An 18,309-nucleotide genomic window follows, 5' to 3' on the forward strand; every position below is an offset into this window, starting at 1 on the left:
GCACGTCTTGGTTCGCGGGGTCAATAACGACGCACCTATGGTCTCTTACCTTCAGCTCACCCACGTCGATTACTTTTTTTGACAGCCCTTCTCGTTCTTGAAAGTAACAGCCCACACGTGGCTCATTCGATACGCCTCCATGGGTAACAACCTCGGGGAGCAACATCAGACTAGCCAATGCATCGTGGAAATCTGCCACTCGTTAGCGGCGGGCCCGAATGTCGGCGTGCAGAAAAACGGTGTTTGCGACAAATTTTCCTTTTGGCAAGCTTGGCAGAATCATCTCGTAGTTCTTTTCCTGTTCATCCGTTGCAAAAAACCGGGGACCTCTCGATCTGCAGTCGAATGCTCTACTATTGAGATATACCCCCAATTAGAGTGCCGAACGAGACGTACATACCTATAATTGCTATAAAAATAATAAGAAGCAACAACGCCTAGAAGGGGGCACCTGGGTTTGAACCGGGGACCTCTCGATCTGCAGTCGAATGCTCTACCCCATAATAATAATGTGCTATACCCCCGAATAAGAGTGCCCAATGAGAAGCCCAAACCTAACATAGCTATAAAAATCAGTGCAAATGAAAAAAAAAAAAAATAATGGAGAAGGGGGCACCCGGGTTTGAACCGGGGACCCATCGATCTGCAGTCGAATGCTCTACCCCATAATAATAATGTGCTATACCCCCGAATAAGAGTGCCCAATGAGAAGCCCAAACCTAACATAGCTATAAAAATCAGTGCAAATGAAAAAAAAAAAAAAATAATGGAGAAGGGGGCACCCGGGTTTGAACCGAGGACCCATCGATCTGCAGTCGAATGCTCTACCACATAATAATAATGTGCTATACTCCCGAATAAGAGTGCCCAATGAGAAGCCCAAACCTAACATAGCTATAAAAATCAGTGCAAATGAAAAAAAAAAAAAAACAAGAATGGAGAAGGGGGCACCCGGGTTTGAACCGAGGACCCATCGATCTGCAGTCAAATGCTCTACCCCATAATAATAATGTGCTATACCCCCGCATAAGAGTGCCCAATGAGAAGCCCAAACCTAACATAGCTATAAATATCAGTGCAAATGAAAAAAAAAAAAGAAAGAATGGAGAAGGGGGCACCCGGGTTTGAACCGGGGACCTCTCGATCTGAAGTCGAAAGCTCTACCACATAATAATAATGTGCTATAACCCCGAATTAGAGTGCCCAATAAGAAGCCCAAACCTAACATTGCTATAAAGATCAGTGCAAATGAAAAAAAAAAAAAAAAAACAGGAATGGTGAAAGGGGCACTCGGGTTTGAACCAAGGACCCATCACTCTGCAGTCAAATGCTGTACCACAGTGTGTGGTAGTCAGAAAACAAACTCTTATTTCAATTGCTCGAAAGAAACAACTTTGCTGGCTTTTTCTCTCTTGTGAATATTGTGTCTTTTTGGTTGACTGTACTTTGTGCTGTAGACTTCAGGTAGTGTCATTTTTTTAAATTATTATTGTAGCACATGTCTAGTTTAAATGCGCTGTACTGCTGCTACTGTGCGGGGTCAGGGACTTTTGTCAGACACACATTGCCTTTTGTCTCTGCATCATCTTGAGATCCTATATAATTTCATGGAATATATTCAAATAGTTTTTTCATCCACCATGGTTCACTATGGATTTATAATCACTTTTATGACTGGTAATTGCAAAATTAACTGACAGACGCAATTCCAGGCTCTTTCTCTTAATGCAATAGTATCTCGCAAAGTATTCAAAATGATGCTTTACAGAATTTTCAAAAATCGCCTATGGCAAGTAGCATAATTCTTATCCTTGAGCTGGGTTATTCGAAGAGGCGTACATTAGTAGCACGAGAAATCGAAACACATATTCAACTAATGAGCAAAATTGATTAATGAATTTCTTAGTTAATTACTTTACGACACATATTGCAATTTACGAATTGTAGCCGGCGAGTTTGCAAGATGCATCCACTTGAAATGAATTTCCACGATGACTCTAGTCTCGAGATATTATTTCCCAAAGTGTGGGACGAATACGTGGGCGTTCCAGTTACTTTTGTGGTCCAATGTATAAACCAGCATTTTGGTAAAAAATAAGTGGAACAACAGTGCATTCTTACGCCGAGTTTGATGGCACATATCTCCAAACTGGTGTTATTCTGAAAATTCATTCTAAGTGGTCACCGGCTACAATTAGTAAATTCCAATATGTGTCGTAAAGTAATTAACTAAGAAGTTCATTAGCAAATTTTTGTTCATTAGTTGAATATGTTGATTTCTCATGCTACTAATGTCCACCTCATCGAATAACCCAGCTCAACGATAAGAATTATGCTACCTGCCATAGGCGATTTTCTCAATTCCATAAAGCTAAATTTTGAACACCCGATATATATATATACAGGTCGGGTGATCAAAGTTAAGCTGGCAGTTTTTTTTTAATTAAGCACTGAGACGTACGTGAAGACCACTTCTACAGTAGGGTTATGTGGCGAAGGGGACACAAAGTGCGATGATAATTATTGCTGTTAGCAGTACAATTAACAAAAATTGAATAATTCACTTTTGAGTGGTTGCGTAAGCAGGCACTTTTGTACTGAAAAGTTAGAGGCAGTCATGCTTCTACAGAGTTCCACATGGCACAATTCTTCTAGCGTATCCGTGCTTTGAGATATTGAACTGGAAAGTTTAATTGCCGTTCGCATTAATTACGCATGCAAGACAGTGACCGGTGCAAAGCTCCTAAACAAAGTACACTCGACGATTTGAAACGCCAGTAACATATTTAAGATATATCATAAGAAAGCAATGGTCTACTCACCAGGAATAAAGACTTCGTCCCGAGTGAAGTGTTTCGAACAAACCGCCATAGTGTCAGTCACCTTCTTCCCAATGCGCAAGTTTCTTATCCATGTCGCTCTCCGTTGCGAGTCGTCTGCTACTTTCGGGAGACAATGAAATAAATTGCTGTCTTTCCACCGCAATGACACGCTATATTGGTACAGAGCAATTTTCTCGACATTCGTTTTCCATCTTTTTCGGGTTTGAGCGCGGCGGCACCACGTGAACATTTGAAAACTACGAGGCCACGTTGCAGTGTACATTGTAATGAGAGAACCTGCGGCTGAACATAGATCGGCTGGTTCTCAGCACGGCCGCTAAGGGGGCGTTTAGTTGCAATTCATACCCATAGTCAAGCAACATTAAATACCTCGGAGTATACATAAACGAAGGAAAGACTTGCTGAAGTACCGACCAAGATAATCTGAAAAAAAAAAATGAAAGCGGTATGCAGCAATAATGAAATATAGAACACTGTGGGGCCACAATAAGTATGAGGTGGTGCGTGGAACCTGGAAAGGAGTAATGGCGCGAGCGCTAACATTCGCAAATGCCATTCTATGCTTAAAATCAGATATCTTGTCGGGGTTGGAAGTTAACCAAAGATCGGAAAGCTGATTGGCTTTGGGAGCCCACGGTAAAACCGCAAATGAGGGAGTGCAGCGTGACATGGGTTGGGCCTCTTTTGAAGTCACAGAAGCGCAGAGCAATTTTAGTTTTGCAAAAAGACTCGAGAACATGGATGAAAATAAATGGGCGGCTTAAGTGCACAAGTATCTGCACCTGAAAAGTATGGACACAGAATGGAGGTCAAGAAAGTTGGTAACCAAGTACAGGGTAATTTAAAGTGCAAATAGACAAGCAGAAGTTATCAGAAAGAAAGTGAGAGATGCAAAGAATGTAAACAAAAAGGACCATGGAGATTTACAATGAGAAGAAAAAAGTTACAAGGGAAGATCTGTACGATCACAAACGGCAGTGCTCGAGCCAGTTGGCTAAGGACAGAAACATACCAGAACAAATATTCGCAACAAGGTGAGGCATGTGTTTGCTGCAGCAAAAATCTGGAGACCACTCAGTACATCCTTATGGAATGCGAAGGGCAGTGAGAACAGTGAGAACTGCTTCTCACCGCGAAGGGCGGTGAGAAGCCCAGTGAGAAGTGCATGTAACGTACACATCCCAGAAGCGCTTAGATTTGAAGTGGACGGAAGCATCAACCAGTCAGCAATCCAGATAAGCAAGAGATGTTTAGAGTATTGGTGGAAAAAAAGCAGGGAAGAGATTGATACGACCGGATCTGTTAGTCATAGGTAGCAATACAAGGTAGATTTCGAAGGGAAAGAAATTAAGGAGATGTATACAAAAGTGCTAGATAAAATATATGTATTGCGTGCCTGACTAAATCAAGCAGGCTAGGCAACTATTTGTCACCGCTCCGTTTCAAAGGGAATGCCAATAAATCATCATCATGGAGTCTCGAATATGGGGCTGTTGTATTAGGGTTGCCACATGGCCGGTTTCCACCAGCACAACCAGTTTTGTTCTTCACAGAGCCAGCTGCCGGTTCGACCCTCACACTGCATGGGGGTACTATTCTAGACAAATTCCACCATGTGTCAAATTTCGTAATGGCGGCATTTTGAGCCAATCAGCGAGGCTCCCACAGCAGCCTCCGATGGGCTCAAAATGCCACACCATTACCAAATTTGACAACATATGGCAGAATTTGTGACAGGACCCTGACACAGCATTCCGGATTTTCTGGTCCTCCCTAAACCATTACATGCCTTGCCTCACAAGCGTTGTCTCGGCTGTTCATGCGCAGCACACAACTGAATTATCGCAAGCAGATTCATTCCCATTGTCGTGAAACTATCGTGTTATCCGAAGTTGCAAGCCTCAGCACAGTCCAACCTTCACTTATTCTTTCTTCCAAGCTTTCTCATACAAGTCCAAGGTCAACATATGCTTGTCATCTCTGACAAGTCTTCTCGGTGGCCGTCCACAGTTTGCGCTTATTGCGTCGGCTGGCACGACCACCTTGGTCTACAATGGAACCATAATGTTAATTCGCCTACCCATGTCCTACCCACACAATCCCCGGGGCTACGGAAATGACACTCAGAGGGCTATTGGCTTTATACTTAGGTCTCATTAAAAATTGTGTGTACCAAATTATGCAGATGCCGCTTTAGCGCCCGCAGGCTAATTAACAATGACACGTTGTTACTGTGAATTCGTTTTATAGTAAAATATCCATTTGCAGGTTATACTGGAGTTCATGTTCACGGCTGGGTGGAGCATATATGCAAAGCGGGCCCATGGTCGCCTCCCGTCGCCGGAGACCCTGGCACTGGAAGAGCGCCAAAGGCGCTCTGCGAAGCAGCAAACCTTGTCACATGCACCCACTGACACGGTCCAGCCGCTGAGGAAAAAACACTGCCGTTTCGCCATTATGGACTCTATAGGCCGCTGTGATCCTGTTCGAACGGAAGTTTAAGCGGCAGTTAAACGGGAGCAAAGTACATGGTCCTCCTCAGTACCTAGACAAAGGCCGATTTTGAGAAGCAAAAGTCCCCAGGTCTCTATCTGGAGACTTTTTGGGTCGGGCAAATACGTGAAAAAAAGCAATCGTACCCGAAGACGGCCGGGTATACCAAATATTCAATTCGCAAGTCGAATTATTCAAACGCTCACTATTCGATTAGTACATTCGAGTATTTGTACACTCGTAATTCAAAGTCCAAGTGTGCATTTGCCTTAAAGAAAACAATCCCCCACTGAGGGTGTCTCATCAAGATCTTTTTGTGTGACTGCAATCTTTAACCCACAATAATGTGTATAATATGTTGTATGCTACCCAAACAACAGTTTTGGAAAGAATAAACAAATCTCTTTTCTCATCAACTTTCATACATGTGGCTGTATTAGGAAAACCAGGATTTGGCGGTGCACATGCCTACCGAGAGAATGTACACTATTTCTCCAAACTTGCTTGGACCTTCTTTCACAGGTAAATAGATCAAAGCAAATTTGAACTAGAAAAAGGTGACAATTGCCCCGCATGCAGCCATGGTGACTTGAAAAACCACAAATTTTACCATGCTTCCGCATCTGTGCTTGGTACGTTATACTGTTCTGTTGCCCATTTTACAAATGGGCACTGGTTGCCACAGCACATGGGTAGAGTACTCCACTGCAACTCAGAAAGGTTGAGAAACCCATCTGCCATTTGAAGTGTCTCCTTTCAGTTTCTTGTGGTGACAAAAAATGGAAGAACAGATACCTCTACATTGTTTACTATGGCCCTGCACAACACTACATGTGATTTTTTTTCCTCCTGCAATATTCATTTGGCATCGTGACCTGAATAAGTGCCTTCATTGTAATCAACTGCCATAATTTTTCACTTTCCTTGGGATACAGGTTTCAGTTTCACGGTTCCACTGCTGTGCCCTCAACAACATACACTTTTGTACATCTTATAACGGTCACTGTGCTAATGTGAGTGGTGAAGGTTAGGAGCGTACAACTCTCTATCAAGATATTACAGTGCCATAACGTGTTCCTTGTGCTTGAAATCGGTGACAAAAGCAGAATATGCTACATAATGCTAGTCAACATACAGAATCAGCTTCAGGAAGCTGACAAGGCATGTTGGTGAGCGTGGTGCATCACGCACCATCATGACAAATATGCAAACAGTAAGTACTGGGCGTAACAAACAAACATTCGTGGTCAGCTCACAGCTGTTCACAGATAAGTTAGATGTGTCCTACATCTGATAGTCAATAAAAATTGACTGTTTGGCAGCAAAATTGCACTACAGAGATCAATAGTCTAGTGGGTGCTGAATGGTGAATTTTCAGAGGTGCATGCTATCAAGAAAAAAAAAATTTACAGAGAACTCAACCAACATCAGCTCCTGTAACCTTGTGATTCATAAAAACCCTTGTTGCTTTACATGATTTATGGCACGTATTGTAAATGGTGACATGACAGACCTCTGCACATATTGCCATGGCAATACGTTCAAGCAAAGGGACAAAAACACAAAACAGCTCTCGTTTGTCAATTTTTTTTTTTACTGATGTTGCTGCCGTTATTCTTCGTCAGTGTTGCAGCACAAAATTCACTCAGTTCAATAACACTTTAACACAAGAACAAATATGAACATCACAATGTTTACAAACCGCCAAATAAATCACAGTTTCCCAAGTCAAGAACAGTCATCAATATTTTAGGACAACACAAATCACAACAAGATGTCTAAAACTTGACACAGTTTGTCTCATGCATCAACAGAATTAAAGAAAAAAAAATCCTCCACAGCACACATGCACAATGAAGGCTGCCATCTGAAAAATGCTTATACCAATTTCTTTTTGTGCACTTCACAAACAGTCTAACATGAGAAACGATACACACACTGTGCTTTGGTTGTTTATTCAAATGAAGCATTTTACCTGCCATGACATTTCCAGTGGTCCTGAACAGTGTCAGATCCCCCTCCTGACCACTCTCCCAACCTGTACATTTTGGAAATGCTAAGTATGAAGATAAAGAGCATTGAAACAAAGTAGAGCCAAGCTTCAAATTGCTGCTGTAAAGAAATGCAATATTGATGCATTCTTTAATGCATAATGCAATAAGACAGCCAGATGCAAGCACATAACAGTGCTGCATAACAATAAAAAAAGTCTAGCATTTTGCAAGGATGCTAGTGTTGTTTGAGGCTTCCGAGCTTCAGAGCAATTTTTTGCAAACAATTATAAAACACATCATGAACTGCTTCCAAATTAACATTCCTTTTCCCAAGCAAAAAAAAAAAAAAAAGAAACAACAGGTACATCATTTGAACATTCTTCAGCATAAATGGTCATTTTAACATTCCATTTAAACATGCCATTTCTGGTGGCACATCTATAGGTCATTGTTATAGTGTCCTTAGTTCTCACAATCAAACATGGCTACTTAGAGGTACTGCATCCTAAAACTGCACTGCAAATAACAATGACTATCATGAAATATGACCCAAAGAACACGGGGAATTCAATCAACTGTGTTTACTTTTATTTGTGAAAACAATGATACTTGATAACTGCACCTATATTACTACTTGTCCTGTGCTTGTGATCCTAAAAACATTTAATAGTTTCACTTATGTGGTGGTTCGTGTTTGCTTTTAATCTGAATTATAGTCGCAAGATGCAAACAGGTCTGTCGATTCTCATATTTCGCAAGCTGTCCTCAAGCTCTGGGAAAATTCATTTTGAACAGCTCCTCTACAGAAAGCGCTGTGTGTTTGATTTAAAATTTTACATCTTTCTCATTGAAAATTTTTGTTTTCAATATTTTCAGGCTTTAGTAATAGCGGAGACAGAAGCAAATGAAATGCTGCGATGTGATGGTGTGAGCAAGTAAACTACCCTACCTGCAGTACAGGCTCTATCCCATTGCCATGACCTACATCCACAAGCAATATTATTCACTTGCATTCTCCTACATCGCAGCTGAAAGCCCACATTGTGTGCCATTATTTCTTGTTGCGTCAACTTTAGTCGTGCTGCACCAAGATTGTGTGACCACGGCCCGGAAACAGTAAGTGCATGTACAGTGCAGACCGCTTACAGTTAAACCTGGATATAACGAAATTGATAAATTCCCGAAAAACTTCGTTATAAAGAGGATTTCGTTATATGCAGGTTCGGTGCGAAAATTCGAAAAAGAAACACTTACCGTATTTTACTCGATTGTAACGCGCCCTCGATTGTAACGCGCAGCCGTTTTCCGTTTTTGTCGAAGCACTCATCCTTGGAATGTCACACCAGGTACTGAATGCGTGGACGCGTGTCGTTTCGCACAAGCGCGGGGCATCGGAAACCAAGAGCGAGCGTCACGATGGCGTCGTAGAGTGTTACTGTAGAACCCCGCTGTTACGTCCCCGGGTAATGCGTTTTCCCGGCTGTTACGTTGTTTTCGGCCGGTCCTGGCACAGCTCCCATAGAACCCAATGCATTGGTAACCCCGCTGTTGCGTCGCAACTGTGGGACCGTTCCCGCATCGTACGTTGCGAACTGCCACCCCGCGCCAGCCCGAGCGGCCATTTTGACTTTTCATGTCGCTTGGCTTGGTGTCTTGACGATAGCATTGGCCGCCCAAAGTGCCGGGGGCGACAACTATGACATATTTTCGGTTTCCGCCAGCGAAAGTATGGCCACTGAGATCTGTATTTGCTATCTAAAGATGGTGTCTATGACGCGTTGTGGCCCTAAAATTGGTTTTGGCTCATAGATGGTCCGTATAAAGTCCAAGGGCGATAACGCTGTCGCCGCGCGCCGTATGCTGTATGTGCGAGTGAAAAAGTGCGAGGGGAGTCGATGACCACGTCTAAATCTCGCGTGCGCCTTCTTCCGTTGCGCTCGAGGCACCAGCGAGGGAGGGGGGCGGGGGGGTAGCGGGCGGCGTACTGTACTCTGGCATCAACTGCATACTGCGCGGCGGCTGGCAATCGCGCGGGCCGTATCTTCAAAGCGATCTGCGTTGGGGCAGAGTCTAGGCAGTGTAGGTGCGTCGGCGGCTCGTAGCTTTGTGCGTGCTGTGCAGCGTGTGAGAGCGCATGTCCGCGCTCATCGAGTGTGATGTGTCACAGCGTCTGCCAGCACGTCGGCAACATCAACTGGAAAAGGGGAGTACCGGCTTGGCAGGCTAGGCCAGCTGCAGCAAGCGGCAGGATCAGGTTTGAATGAAAGGAGGGGGAAAGGTCACGCCCGCGGCGGCGAAATCGCCGGGTCGAGGGATGCAGGCCCACCTCGCATACGCTCGCACGCACACACACGTGCGGTCACTTCGCAGTCCGTCGCGGCGGAGAAGGTGCTTCCGGTTGCGGCTCGCGCAAAAATGACTAAATTTGGGGCGAAATCTCTAGGTTGTCGGCGGGGAAAATTTGTTATATCGAGGGGGTCTCCCGCTGCCACTTCGTTACGTAGGGGTCTCAAATACATGTGCTTCTATGGAGTAACGGCGGGGAATAGAAAAACTTCGTTATATCCAGGAATTCGTTATATGGAGGTTCGTTATAAGCAGGTTTAACTGTATAACGTAAATTGCCGGAGTCGTGAATATCCGCACTATAACCAAAATAACTATTTTATTGGGATAACGGACACTCCAGGCGCATTTCTGCCATCGCTGTCACCGTGCTCTAGGTTCCGTATTCGCTTACTAAATAAATTAACAAGCACGGTATCACACGCGCACAAGCAAACATGAACACATCTCGTTCGTTGACCGCGGAAACGAACTGTCAAAACGCTCGAGTGACGAAGCGCGGTGAGCGAATTGACCTTCGTGCTATCATGCCTCTCGCTTCAACGCGACTTATAAGTGGCGAAAACACGGCGCGTGGCGGACTTTCCCCATCGCAGATTGCTTTCAAGATGGGGCCAAGGCGATCGTATCGCCAAAGTGGATCGTCACAGATTACGTCCTGCTTCGGTCCACTGAAACAGTTCCGCATTGCTTTAATGGCGAAAATTCTCTTTTTCTGTTTGCGCCAGTCCCGAACACTGCTTCGGATTCTCCGAACGCCCATGATGCGGCCCGATTTCCGTCCGTCATCACACACATGATCACTTTCCATGCGGCATCATGATGAACTCGGTACTTCATGCTGATAGAGCAGACGCAGAGAACGTGAAGACGGACGGTAGACTATTGCCTAAGCACGTGTACTGCAGCACATGGAGGAAGTTACGGTAGCTAAGCTCGAGAGTAGCTAGGCTCGACGCGTGAGAGACGGCCATTTTGAAATGCCGACGGCTATATGGTAACGCAGATTTAGGGTCGTACTCGAGTCTAAGCGCACGCAATTTTTGGACCTGTGTTAGATTAGAGTAAATACGGGATTTGTGGCTTGAAGGGTGCATTTGCCGTCTAGGTTTACTGCCGAACTTCCAGGCAGCCGCACTGTAACTGGTATTTCGTGTCCCGCAACTGCACTATTAGCGAAAAGCGTATACATAGAGCGCTATGGGAAAATTAACGGGAGTCTGAAAAGACCGTATTATATCCGGTCCTGCACTATAAGCGGTTATGTTATAAGTGGTCTATACTGTATAATGTGTCAGATGGTAAATACCATATAGACTCATGTAATGGCCATATACGCAAATTTCGACAAAATATTCTCCCCCAAATACTTTCCAGTTTGACTTATACATTGTATAAGTCAAATTTTATAAGTGGGCTTGGTGACACCGCTGGCAGACGGAAAGCAAGGCACCCCTCTCTCTATTCCTGAATTTTGAATTTCATTTTTACACACGAAAGCACAGCTATTTGTTTTTAGAGTGTCAGGAACAGCACTTCCATAAGCAACAAACAGCACTTTCAGGCCACATAGAAATGCATATGAGAGGGGAAGGTAGCTCATTCGTATATGGGCTTACAACCAAAGAGGAGAAGGTATGCAGTGCAGTTTAACTAGCTAACAGCCTGTAAAAAGCGCACACCAGTTTCAAGCAATGCCTTCCTGCCAACTGAAAAGACACCCAATAAAATCTTGAGACTTCTCAAATAAAAAAAAATGTGCCTTAGAGACTGTAATCACATACCCAAGACAATTTATAAAGAAGAAGAGTGCCCATTCAATACCAATCACAGGATCACAAGTCTAAAGTATGTGAAAGGAGCAAGAATGGCTACAAGAATCAAAAAGCCCATACAAGCAATGTCAAGCAGTGACATGGAAATACTTCTCCGCAAGCAAAAAAAAAAATGCCTATTCTCAAGTTTGTCTGCTCTGTTGGTCTTCAGCAGCTAGCACAGTCTCACATATTTAAAATGACTATAACTCACAACAGGTGCTAGATGTGCTAGCAACATGCAAATACAATAAAGCACTATGGTTAGGGTTTGGATCAGACATTTACCCCTACCTTAGCTGCATTTTTTTTTCCAAACGCGTAAAAATGTTCCACACAACTTCAGCTAATTTATAAATGGCTTTTAAGGAAGCATTTACAAGCATATTTGGCAGGTCTTTGAAGAAGTGTGTGCAAATGCCATAACAGAATGGTGGTATGTCTTCTGATGCCTACACAAGCAAAAAAAAAAAAAAAATTCAGCTTGACAGCCAAAAGAGTATAGTGCCCTGATAGTGTTGCATATGTATGTGGTGACCAGATTTTGAGCAATAAATAATGCACTTTTCAAACAACATGTACGACAGTGTGTTCTTGTGCGACGATGCTATAAAATTTTCACAGTAAAGGTGCAGAGCACATACACACATTATACAACTGATAATGTCATATCCATGACAAACTATCAATTTTGCTGTACAAGTGGCATGCAAAGTACACCATTTCATTTGTGATTTCATGCATTCTGACACTGTGTCAATACGCAAACACAGAGCATCATTACACATGCACAGGTATACAAAATCTAGGTTCTACAGCCTTAAGAATTCTTCTTGGTCATATGTGTTTCTTTACATTCACATAAAATAGCTTTCAATAATTTGCACTTTTGTCAAGTTAAAAAGCAGACCTTCAAAGACACTTTGTGCGTTTTTATGCTGCTACTACTTTAGACTGGCAAAGTGCTTTATCGTGGCATTATTCCATATAAACAATATCATACAGACATTCAACACAGCACAAGGTAACGAGCAAGCTAACAGATATCAATGGTTGCCTATGAACAAGTTTAAAACACCCAAGTTCCCAAGCCCCACGCAGGTGTGCTCCTTCTATTCACTTCATTTTGACACCACAACTGTATCGCTATGAATATTTCAGATCACGCAACATGATTTCTGCTTTCCGTAAAGCAGGCTTCTGTGAACGAGCTTCATGAATAATTCTGACCTTTTGAAACATGGGACACAAAGAATATGAAAAAAAGCTCTTCTGTTCAGCAGCAGCGCAGTTCTCAAAAAAGTAATCTTAAGTCAACACCATGAGTACTATCAAACTGCCACAAAATTTGTTCTTAAATCTCGTAAGGATTTCTACTGCAGCCTTTAGTTGATTTTAAGACCCACTGCTTAAAAATCTAAGCTGTTCAGGGGCAGTATTCTCAGAGATCACTTGCGTGGTAACCTAGCCTAACCTAACCTAACGGGGTCACTTTCATAAGATTTCGTGTGACTAGCACCAGATGCACCAGCGTACAAAGACAACAGCATTCTTGGCACTGTGCCAAGGCAGCACACTTGGGATTGTGCCAGGAACACTGTCACCCATAGACACCAACGCGTCTAGCGCAACACCTCATAAAAGTGACAGTATTCCCAAAAGTGATCTCTGCGAATACCACCCCAGGCTTAAAGGAAGAAGCAGACAATCAGATGACATGATAAAACATCTTGCAGTAAAAAGGCTAACGTCGAATGACATCAAGTATGTTACTGTTTCACAGTTTACAAGTCTAGCAGTTCATGTACTAATTTACAAATACGCAAACCTCCAATAATGTACCACATTAGTTGGGGGCACATAAACACGATTTCTGTCACTTTTCATTCACCTTAATATGCACACTTGTATTCCAGCTTCCTTCAGCCTTCGCATAACCACAAGTATTTCAACCACTCAGGCAAAGTGAAAAGGCAAGCCAACACATCATGGTGTGCCACTGTAATAATGCTTCCTATGAGTGGCACCTGGTGTGGCTCCCAGTATCTCCCCGCACAACATTTTTGTTCCTCAGTGGACTAAAGCGCTTTCACAAGGAATGGATGGTTGTCCTGAATCAAGTTTCCTCCACAAAAAGACTTAGATGCATGTCTTGCAAGACACTGGGTATGACCTAAGCCTGAATAGCAGCACTGGGTTCATAAGGAGGTGTGCAATGTTCACCACGTTTGCATTCACGTCACTTCCAGCACTGGTGCTACACAGCGTACAGGTAACCTGGAAGCAGAGGTGCATCTCCAGCAGATGTGAAGGGCGAGAACCAGGAGAGAGAGAAGCGCCCAAAGACAGCCCGCATGCTCCGCCATGGAGAGCGTTTCTGCCATCTGGCCACTTCCTTCTTCAGCTGCTCTATGCCCTGCCCAAAGAGATAGAAGCTGTGTTACATCATGAACACAATGTGTGTGTGTATGCATACCGCTTGCAAATCAGTAAATGCACACCAGCAACAACCCTCAATTTTCCTTCACCTATATAAAGCTGGGCACACCAAGTATAGGTCTCAACAATAACAAGTATGTCGATTATAATGTGGTTGTGGGTAGCCTAGTGCAAGAAAACAGGCCCTGCATTATACACACTTATGTGCCTGTAAGGTTTGTGTCATATGCCCCAAGTTATAGCCTCACTTGCCACTGCCTCCTCTTCCTGATTAATTACTTTAATTTATACTACTACAAGCTATAGCTAAACATAATTGTAACGAACGCAGTTAGAGAAATTTATGATGTAACAAAAGTTTTGTCATTGCATGTAACTCTCAAAGATGGCCTTGTATACTTTTGCCTGATGTGTAACCAAGACAAATTTAGCATCATAGCTTTAATTCGATGAAGTCTATGCACAGTATCGTCCACAGTTGAAGGGGGACACGGTGCAAGAAATTGCTACTTTCAGTGAAATAAAAAAATGCATTTCCAGTTTCTTGCAGTTTCAGGTTCCTCAACGATTCAGGGGAAGGTACCAGCAAAGTTGTAGCCACCTCTACACAGTAAATACGTAGAAATTCACATTTTTACTTGTGCTTCTGGCACCTTGGAGAAACAGGGGCTCTTGACCGCCATTTTGAAAGTGTATTCATGACTCAAGGAAAAACGCTATCAATGCCACCACCTTGCAATTAACAGGGACACTGCAATACTACTCAGTCCCCTTTTAACAAGCTTTCTAAAGATGACCCTTCTTAAGCAGTGCTCATGGATGTGAACATGAAATGCTAACAAATTCTTCAACGGACTGGCATGGGAAAGGTTGCTGAAGACTGCTGAAACAGCCACAGCCCCGGCAGTTAGAGAATGCAATGCTGGCCTAAAAGTGACACGCACACAGCATACCATTTAGAAAAGAGTTTGAAAGAGTGTGTTGTCCCCGACAAGAGTGAACTCAGCAGAGAAATCAAATCCTGCCCTCCCCCCCCCCCCCCCCCCCGCCCCAAAAAAAGAGTGGAAGCTTGAAATAATTGCAATAGAAGAATGCAGGATAGAAGAAGAAGGCCCTGCATATGTTCCAGGGTGATTTAGGGGCCACATATCAAACGCAAATAAAATAGTACACTCCTGAATCTTTGAAGTCATTTTGCTCATTTCACATCTTTTTAGGAATGTCTCAATCCACAAAACCTATCACTTCGACATTACATTCAACAAGCTCAGTTATAGAGAGCTCTCTGGAGTTAAATTTTATGCAGAATGCAACTATGAAGTCATGTTTCTAAATCTTGCTTTTCTTCTTACAGCCAAACTGAATTTTTACATTCAAGGTACAAACGCAAATGTAGCAATCATATATGTATGCAAGAAAGTCAAACTGCCTAATAATTTTGACACATTAGGCTTTGTTAGACACCAGTCCTTTACATACTGTTATAATAATAACACTTTTGAAATTCATATTAAACTAGAGCAGTGATATCTAGTGCATAGCCTTATATCATTGCAGTAAATGAACTGCCCAGTTTTCAGTGATATCGAATGAATGTTTTCAAAGTTTATTATCTTGGGCCACATCCCCCATTAGTTAGTATTTCTGAATTGCGACATGAAGGCTTGCAGACTATTTTTTCAAACATATATGTCTGTGATGCTTTGTATCACCTGTATTTCCACGTAAATTTGAAATGTTCCATTTTTACTGGCTTTATAGAAAGCTATGTGTTCCTTTTAATGGTGAACCATACTGCGCATCATATGCACAACACAATATCAATCTCTGCAAAAAGACATTTTCTTTCCATAAGACGAAAAAAGAAAAAGGTAAAGCCTATTTCAGACACATTCCATTGTGTAACCCCATATTTCGACATTAGAAGGCTATCAGTGTGACACAAGGATATTGTTACGTGAACGAAGAATTAAGTACAGGAGACTATTTACAAGTATATTTACAAAAGATAGCTGCAGCGCTGGCCAGATCAGCCGATAGCTCGAGAGCCCAGAGCAGTTCGTCTTCTTCGTCTAGGCGCCCGCGCGCCTCGTCGCCCGCGCGCAAGCCGTGCCGTCGTGAGGTGGTGGCAGGAGTCTCCGCAGATCTCGGGCACCTCTAGTGCTTCGATGCGGATTCTGGCGTTGTTGAGCCAGTTCCGTAGCCAGCACTCCACGCGATGACACCTTCCTTGCTCAGACGGCTTCTCGCTTCCGAAGGCATAAATAGCGAGCTTCTCCTCTCCTGTGACGCGAAGATTGAGGCGCCGGGAAACTTCCTGTCGTATGAATATTCTCTGGCTGCCACCGTCGAGCAGCATTCTCACCAGAGCACTCTTGTGCTGGCCTTCCGCATACGCTCGCCCGTCTGTAGAAGCACACGGGTCGCTCCCCGTGTAGGTCCCACCTGTAGCGACGATTGCACTGTTGTCTCTGCTGGTGCAGCATCTTCTAATGAGGGAGGTTTCGTCAGTCTTTGATTGAATTCACAGACGCCTGTTGCATGTGTGGGGATGCGCGACTCTCACGCGTCCCCTGATGTTGTTTTCCCCGCATGTCTCCTGTAGTCCGGCTTCTCTGCGTGGCTAAGCCCGGCGGTGGTTGCGGCGCGTTGCGAGAGATGGCGCTAGTGTCGCGATGCTAACGCCACCGAACGGCGGGGTCACTTGGAAGAAAAAGGTCGGAGGCGCTCTCTCTTTGGCTGGGGATCGGCGGCCAACACGCACGAACGCTTCGCGCGACCGTCGCGCGAGGCTAAGAGCAGGACACCGGTATGGACGAACACGGATCGTTCGAGCGCGCCACCGTTCGCGTGACTGTACACGTGAACGACTAGGCGACGGTGTCATGGCATGGGGCGAACGTATTCGCTCGCTATCGGGTTGCAGTGAGTCGGACATCCTTGATTTGTCGCGCGCCCATGTGTATGTTCTATTGGTTGTAATTCGGCTAGTATGTATTAGTGTATGAAAGGTGCAATAAATGCCCTTTTGATTGTCTGCACTACTGCGTTGTCGTTCCTTTGGCCCAAGAGCACATGTGTGAGACCCCACATCTGGCTGCCCAACGTGGACCTCTTGGGGCATCGGACGATAATTTTAACAGCTTTGCTCGGTTCGAGATGTTTCAACCGAAGCGCAGTCCTAGCGTGGATTTTGATCGCTAGTGTCGGCGGTGTGCTTTCTTGAGCGAGGCGACGGTTGCTGTAGCGTGTTTGAACTTTTCAACATGCTAAGCCTTTTCGCGAGTGTTTTGAAGTACACTCGTCGGTACGAGAGCCACGTGGTCTGCATCCTGGGAGAGCGAGGCCTAGCGCCCGCAGGAGCATTGGCAAGCCTGAAGCAAGTGAGTACGGAAGCCTCGTGGGTGGTCCGAATTTCTTATGTAAATAGCTTCTTCTATATCTTTGACTTCGGAAGTCGAGGCTCAGGGAGCCGGGTGGCCGAGGGCCACGGGTGCCGCTACGGGCTGACTGGTATTGCGGCCTGGCACCAGGCGCTCCGACACCGTCTGGGACGGTGGGCGCCGTCAACTCGGATGCTGTGTGCACCGAGCGGAGTAGGACCACCTCACAGAGCTAACGTCTCTTCGCGGCTGCCTGTTCTTGTGCCCATTTTGGGTGTTGTTGTTTTTTTGGATGCCGGTTGTCAAAGTAGCGACGCATTAGGCCTAAGGCTTTACAAAGCCGCCTATCGCACGTTGAGGGAAACAACTTGATGGACTGTGGTGTTGAGGTGTCGCACATTGCTTCCCTCATTATTTTGCCTCACACGAATGGAAATTACTCGTTCGACTCAAGAAAGCAAGCTTTGTTCACGTGAACTTAGCATCTGCAATGCCATCCGAAATTTCGCTAGCCGAATTGAACATCGTACCACGCGGGCGATGCATATGCTGAATTCCTCTCCCTTGCACTACTTTAGTGTTTGTCGAGTGCGTTGAGTGTACGCAGCGTGAGCGGAGTCACCCCTGGTTTGCTGTCACCTGCACATCGTCAGCGCTGCTGCCCCGGACTACAATCGAGCTACCCCAGGCGATGCAGATGCCTGTGGCCAGTTCGTCCGGCTCACTACCCTCGGCGGCTAGGAAAAGAGCCGGCAGTCACCAACGGTTACAGCAGCTCTCGCCGGCAGGGCGCGTCGGCACGAGCGACGCTTGCTCGGGCCGACTTCTGCGTCGCCGTTTCCGGAGTCCTGGGCTGGAGTCGTGCCATCGAATCTACAGACGTGGTGCTGTGACCAACGGACGTCAGCGCTGAACCCCAGAGTCAATGTCGGCTCGCACGTTGTGGATAACGCGTGGACATTTACTCGGCGGCGCCACTGTCGCATGTGCTAACTTT

General features: G+C 44.7%; 2 protein-coding genes and 1 long non-coding RNA gene across 4 annotated transcripts in view; 2 read left to right on the forward strand and 1 right to left on the reverse strand.

Moving 5' to 3' along the window:
• The window catches only part of LOC119433349 (uncharacterized), a 340,855-nt gene extending 333,797 nt beyond the window's left edge, over nucleotides 1-7,058 (forward strand). The window contains exon 15 of the mRNA XM_049671535.1: nucleotides 5,112-7,058. Coding sequence (XP_049527492.1) covers nucleotides 5,112-5,257 — 146 coding nt within the window. The 3' untranslated portion in view covers nucleotides 5,258-7,058. The remainder of the gene's footprint in view (nucleotides 1-5,111) is intronic.
• A 1,250-nt stretch (nucleotides 7,059-8,308) lies between these two features.
• On the forward strand, nucleotides 8,309-11,431 carry LOC125947170 (uncharacterized). Its single transcript, XR_007468137.1, has 2 exons — nucleotides 8,309-8,461; nucleotides 11,114-11,431. It is a non-coding gene; the product is annotated as an uncharacterized LOC125947170 (long non-coding RNA).
• Nucleotides 11,432-11,474: 43 nt separating this feature from the next.
• The window catches only part of LOC119433354 (palmitoyltransferase ZDHHC3-like), a 31,884-nt gene continuing 25,049 nt past the window's right edge, over nucleotides 11,475-18,309 (reverse strand). For both annotated transcript variants that reach the window (XM_037700524.2, XM_037700516.2), the window contains exon 6: nucleotides 11,475-13,906. In XM_037700524.2, coding sequence (XP_037556452.1) covers nucleotides 13,748-13,906 — 159 coding nt within the window. In that variant the 3' untranslated portion in view covers nucleotides 11,475-13,747. The remainder of the gene's footprint in view (nucleotides 13,907-18,309) is intronic.

This window comes from Dermacentor silvarum, chromosome 1 (genome assembly GCF_013339745.2).
Source record: "Dermacentor silvarum isolate Dsil-2018 chromosome 1, BIME_Dsil_1.4, whole genome shotgun sequence".
NCBI lineage: Eukaryota > Metazoa > Arthropoda > Arachnida > Ixodida > Ixodidae > Dermacentor > Dermacentor silvarum.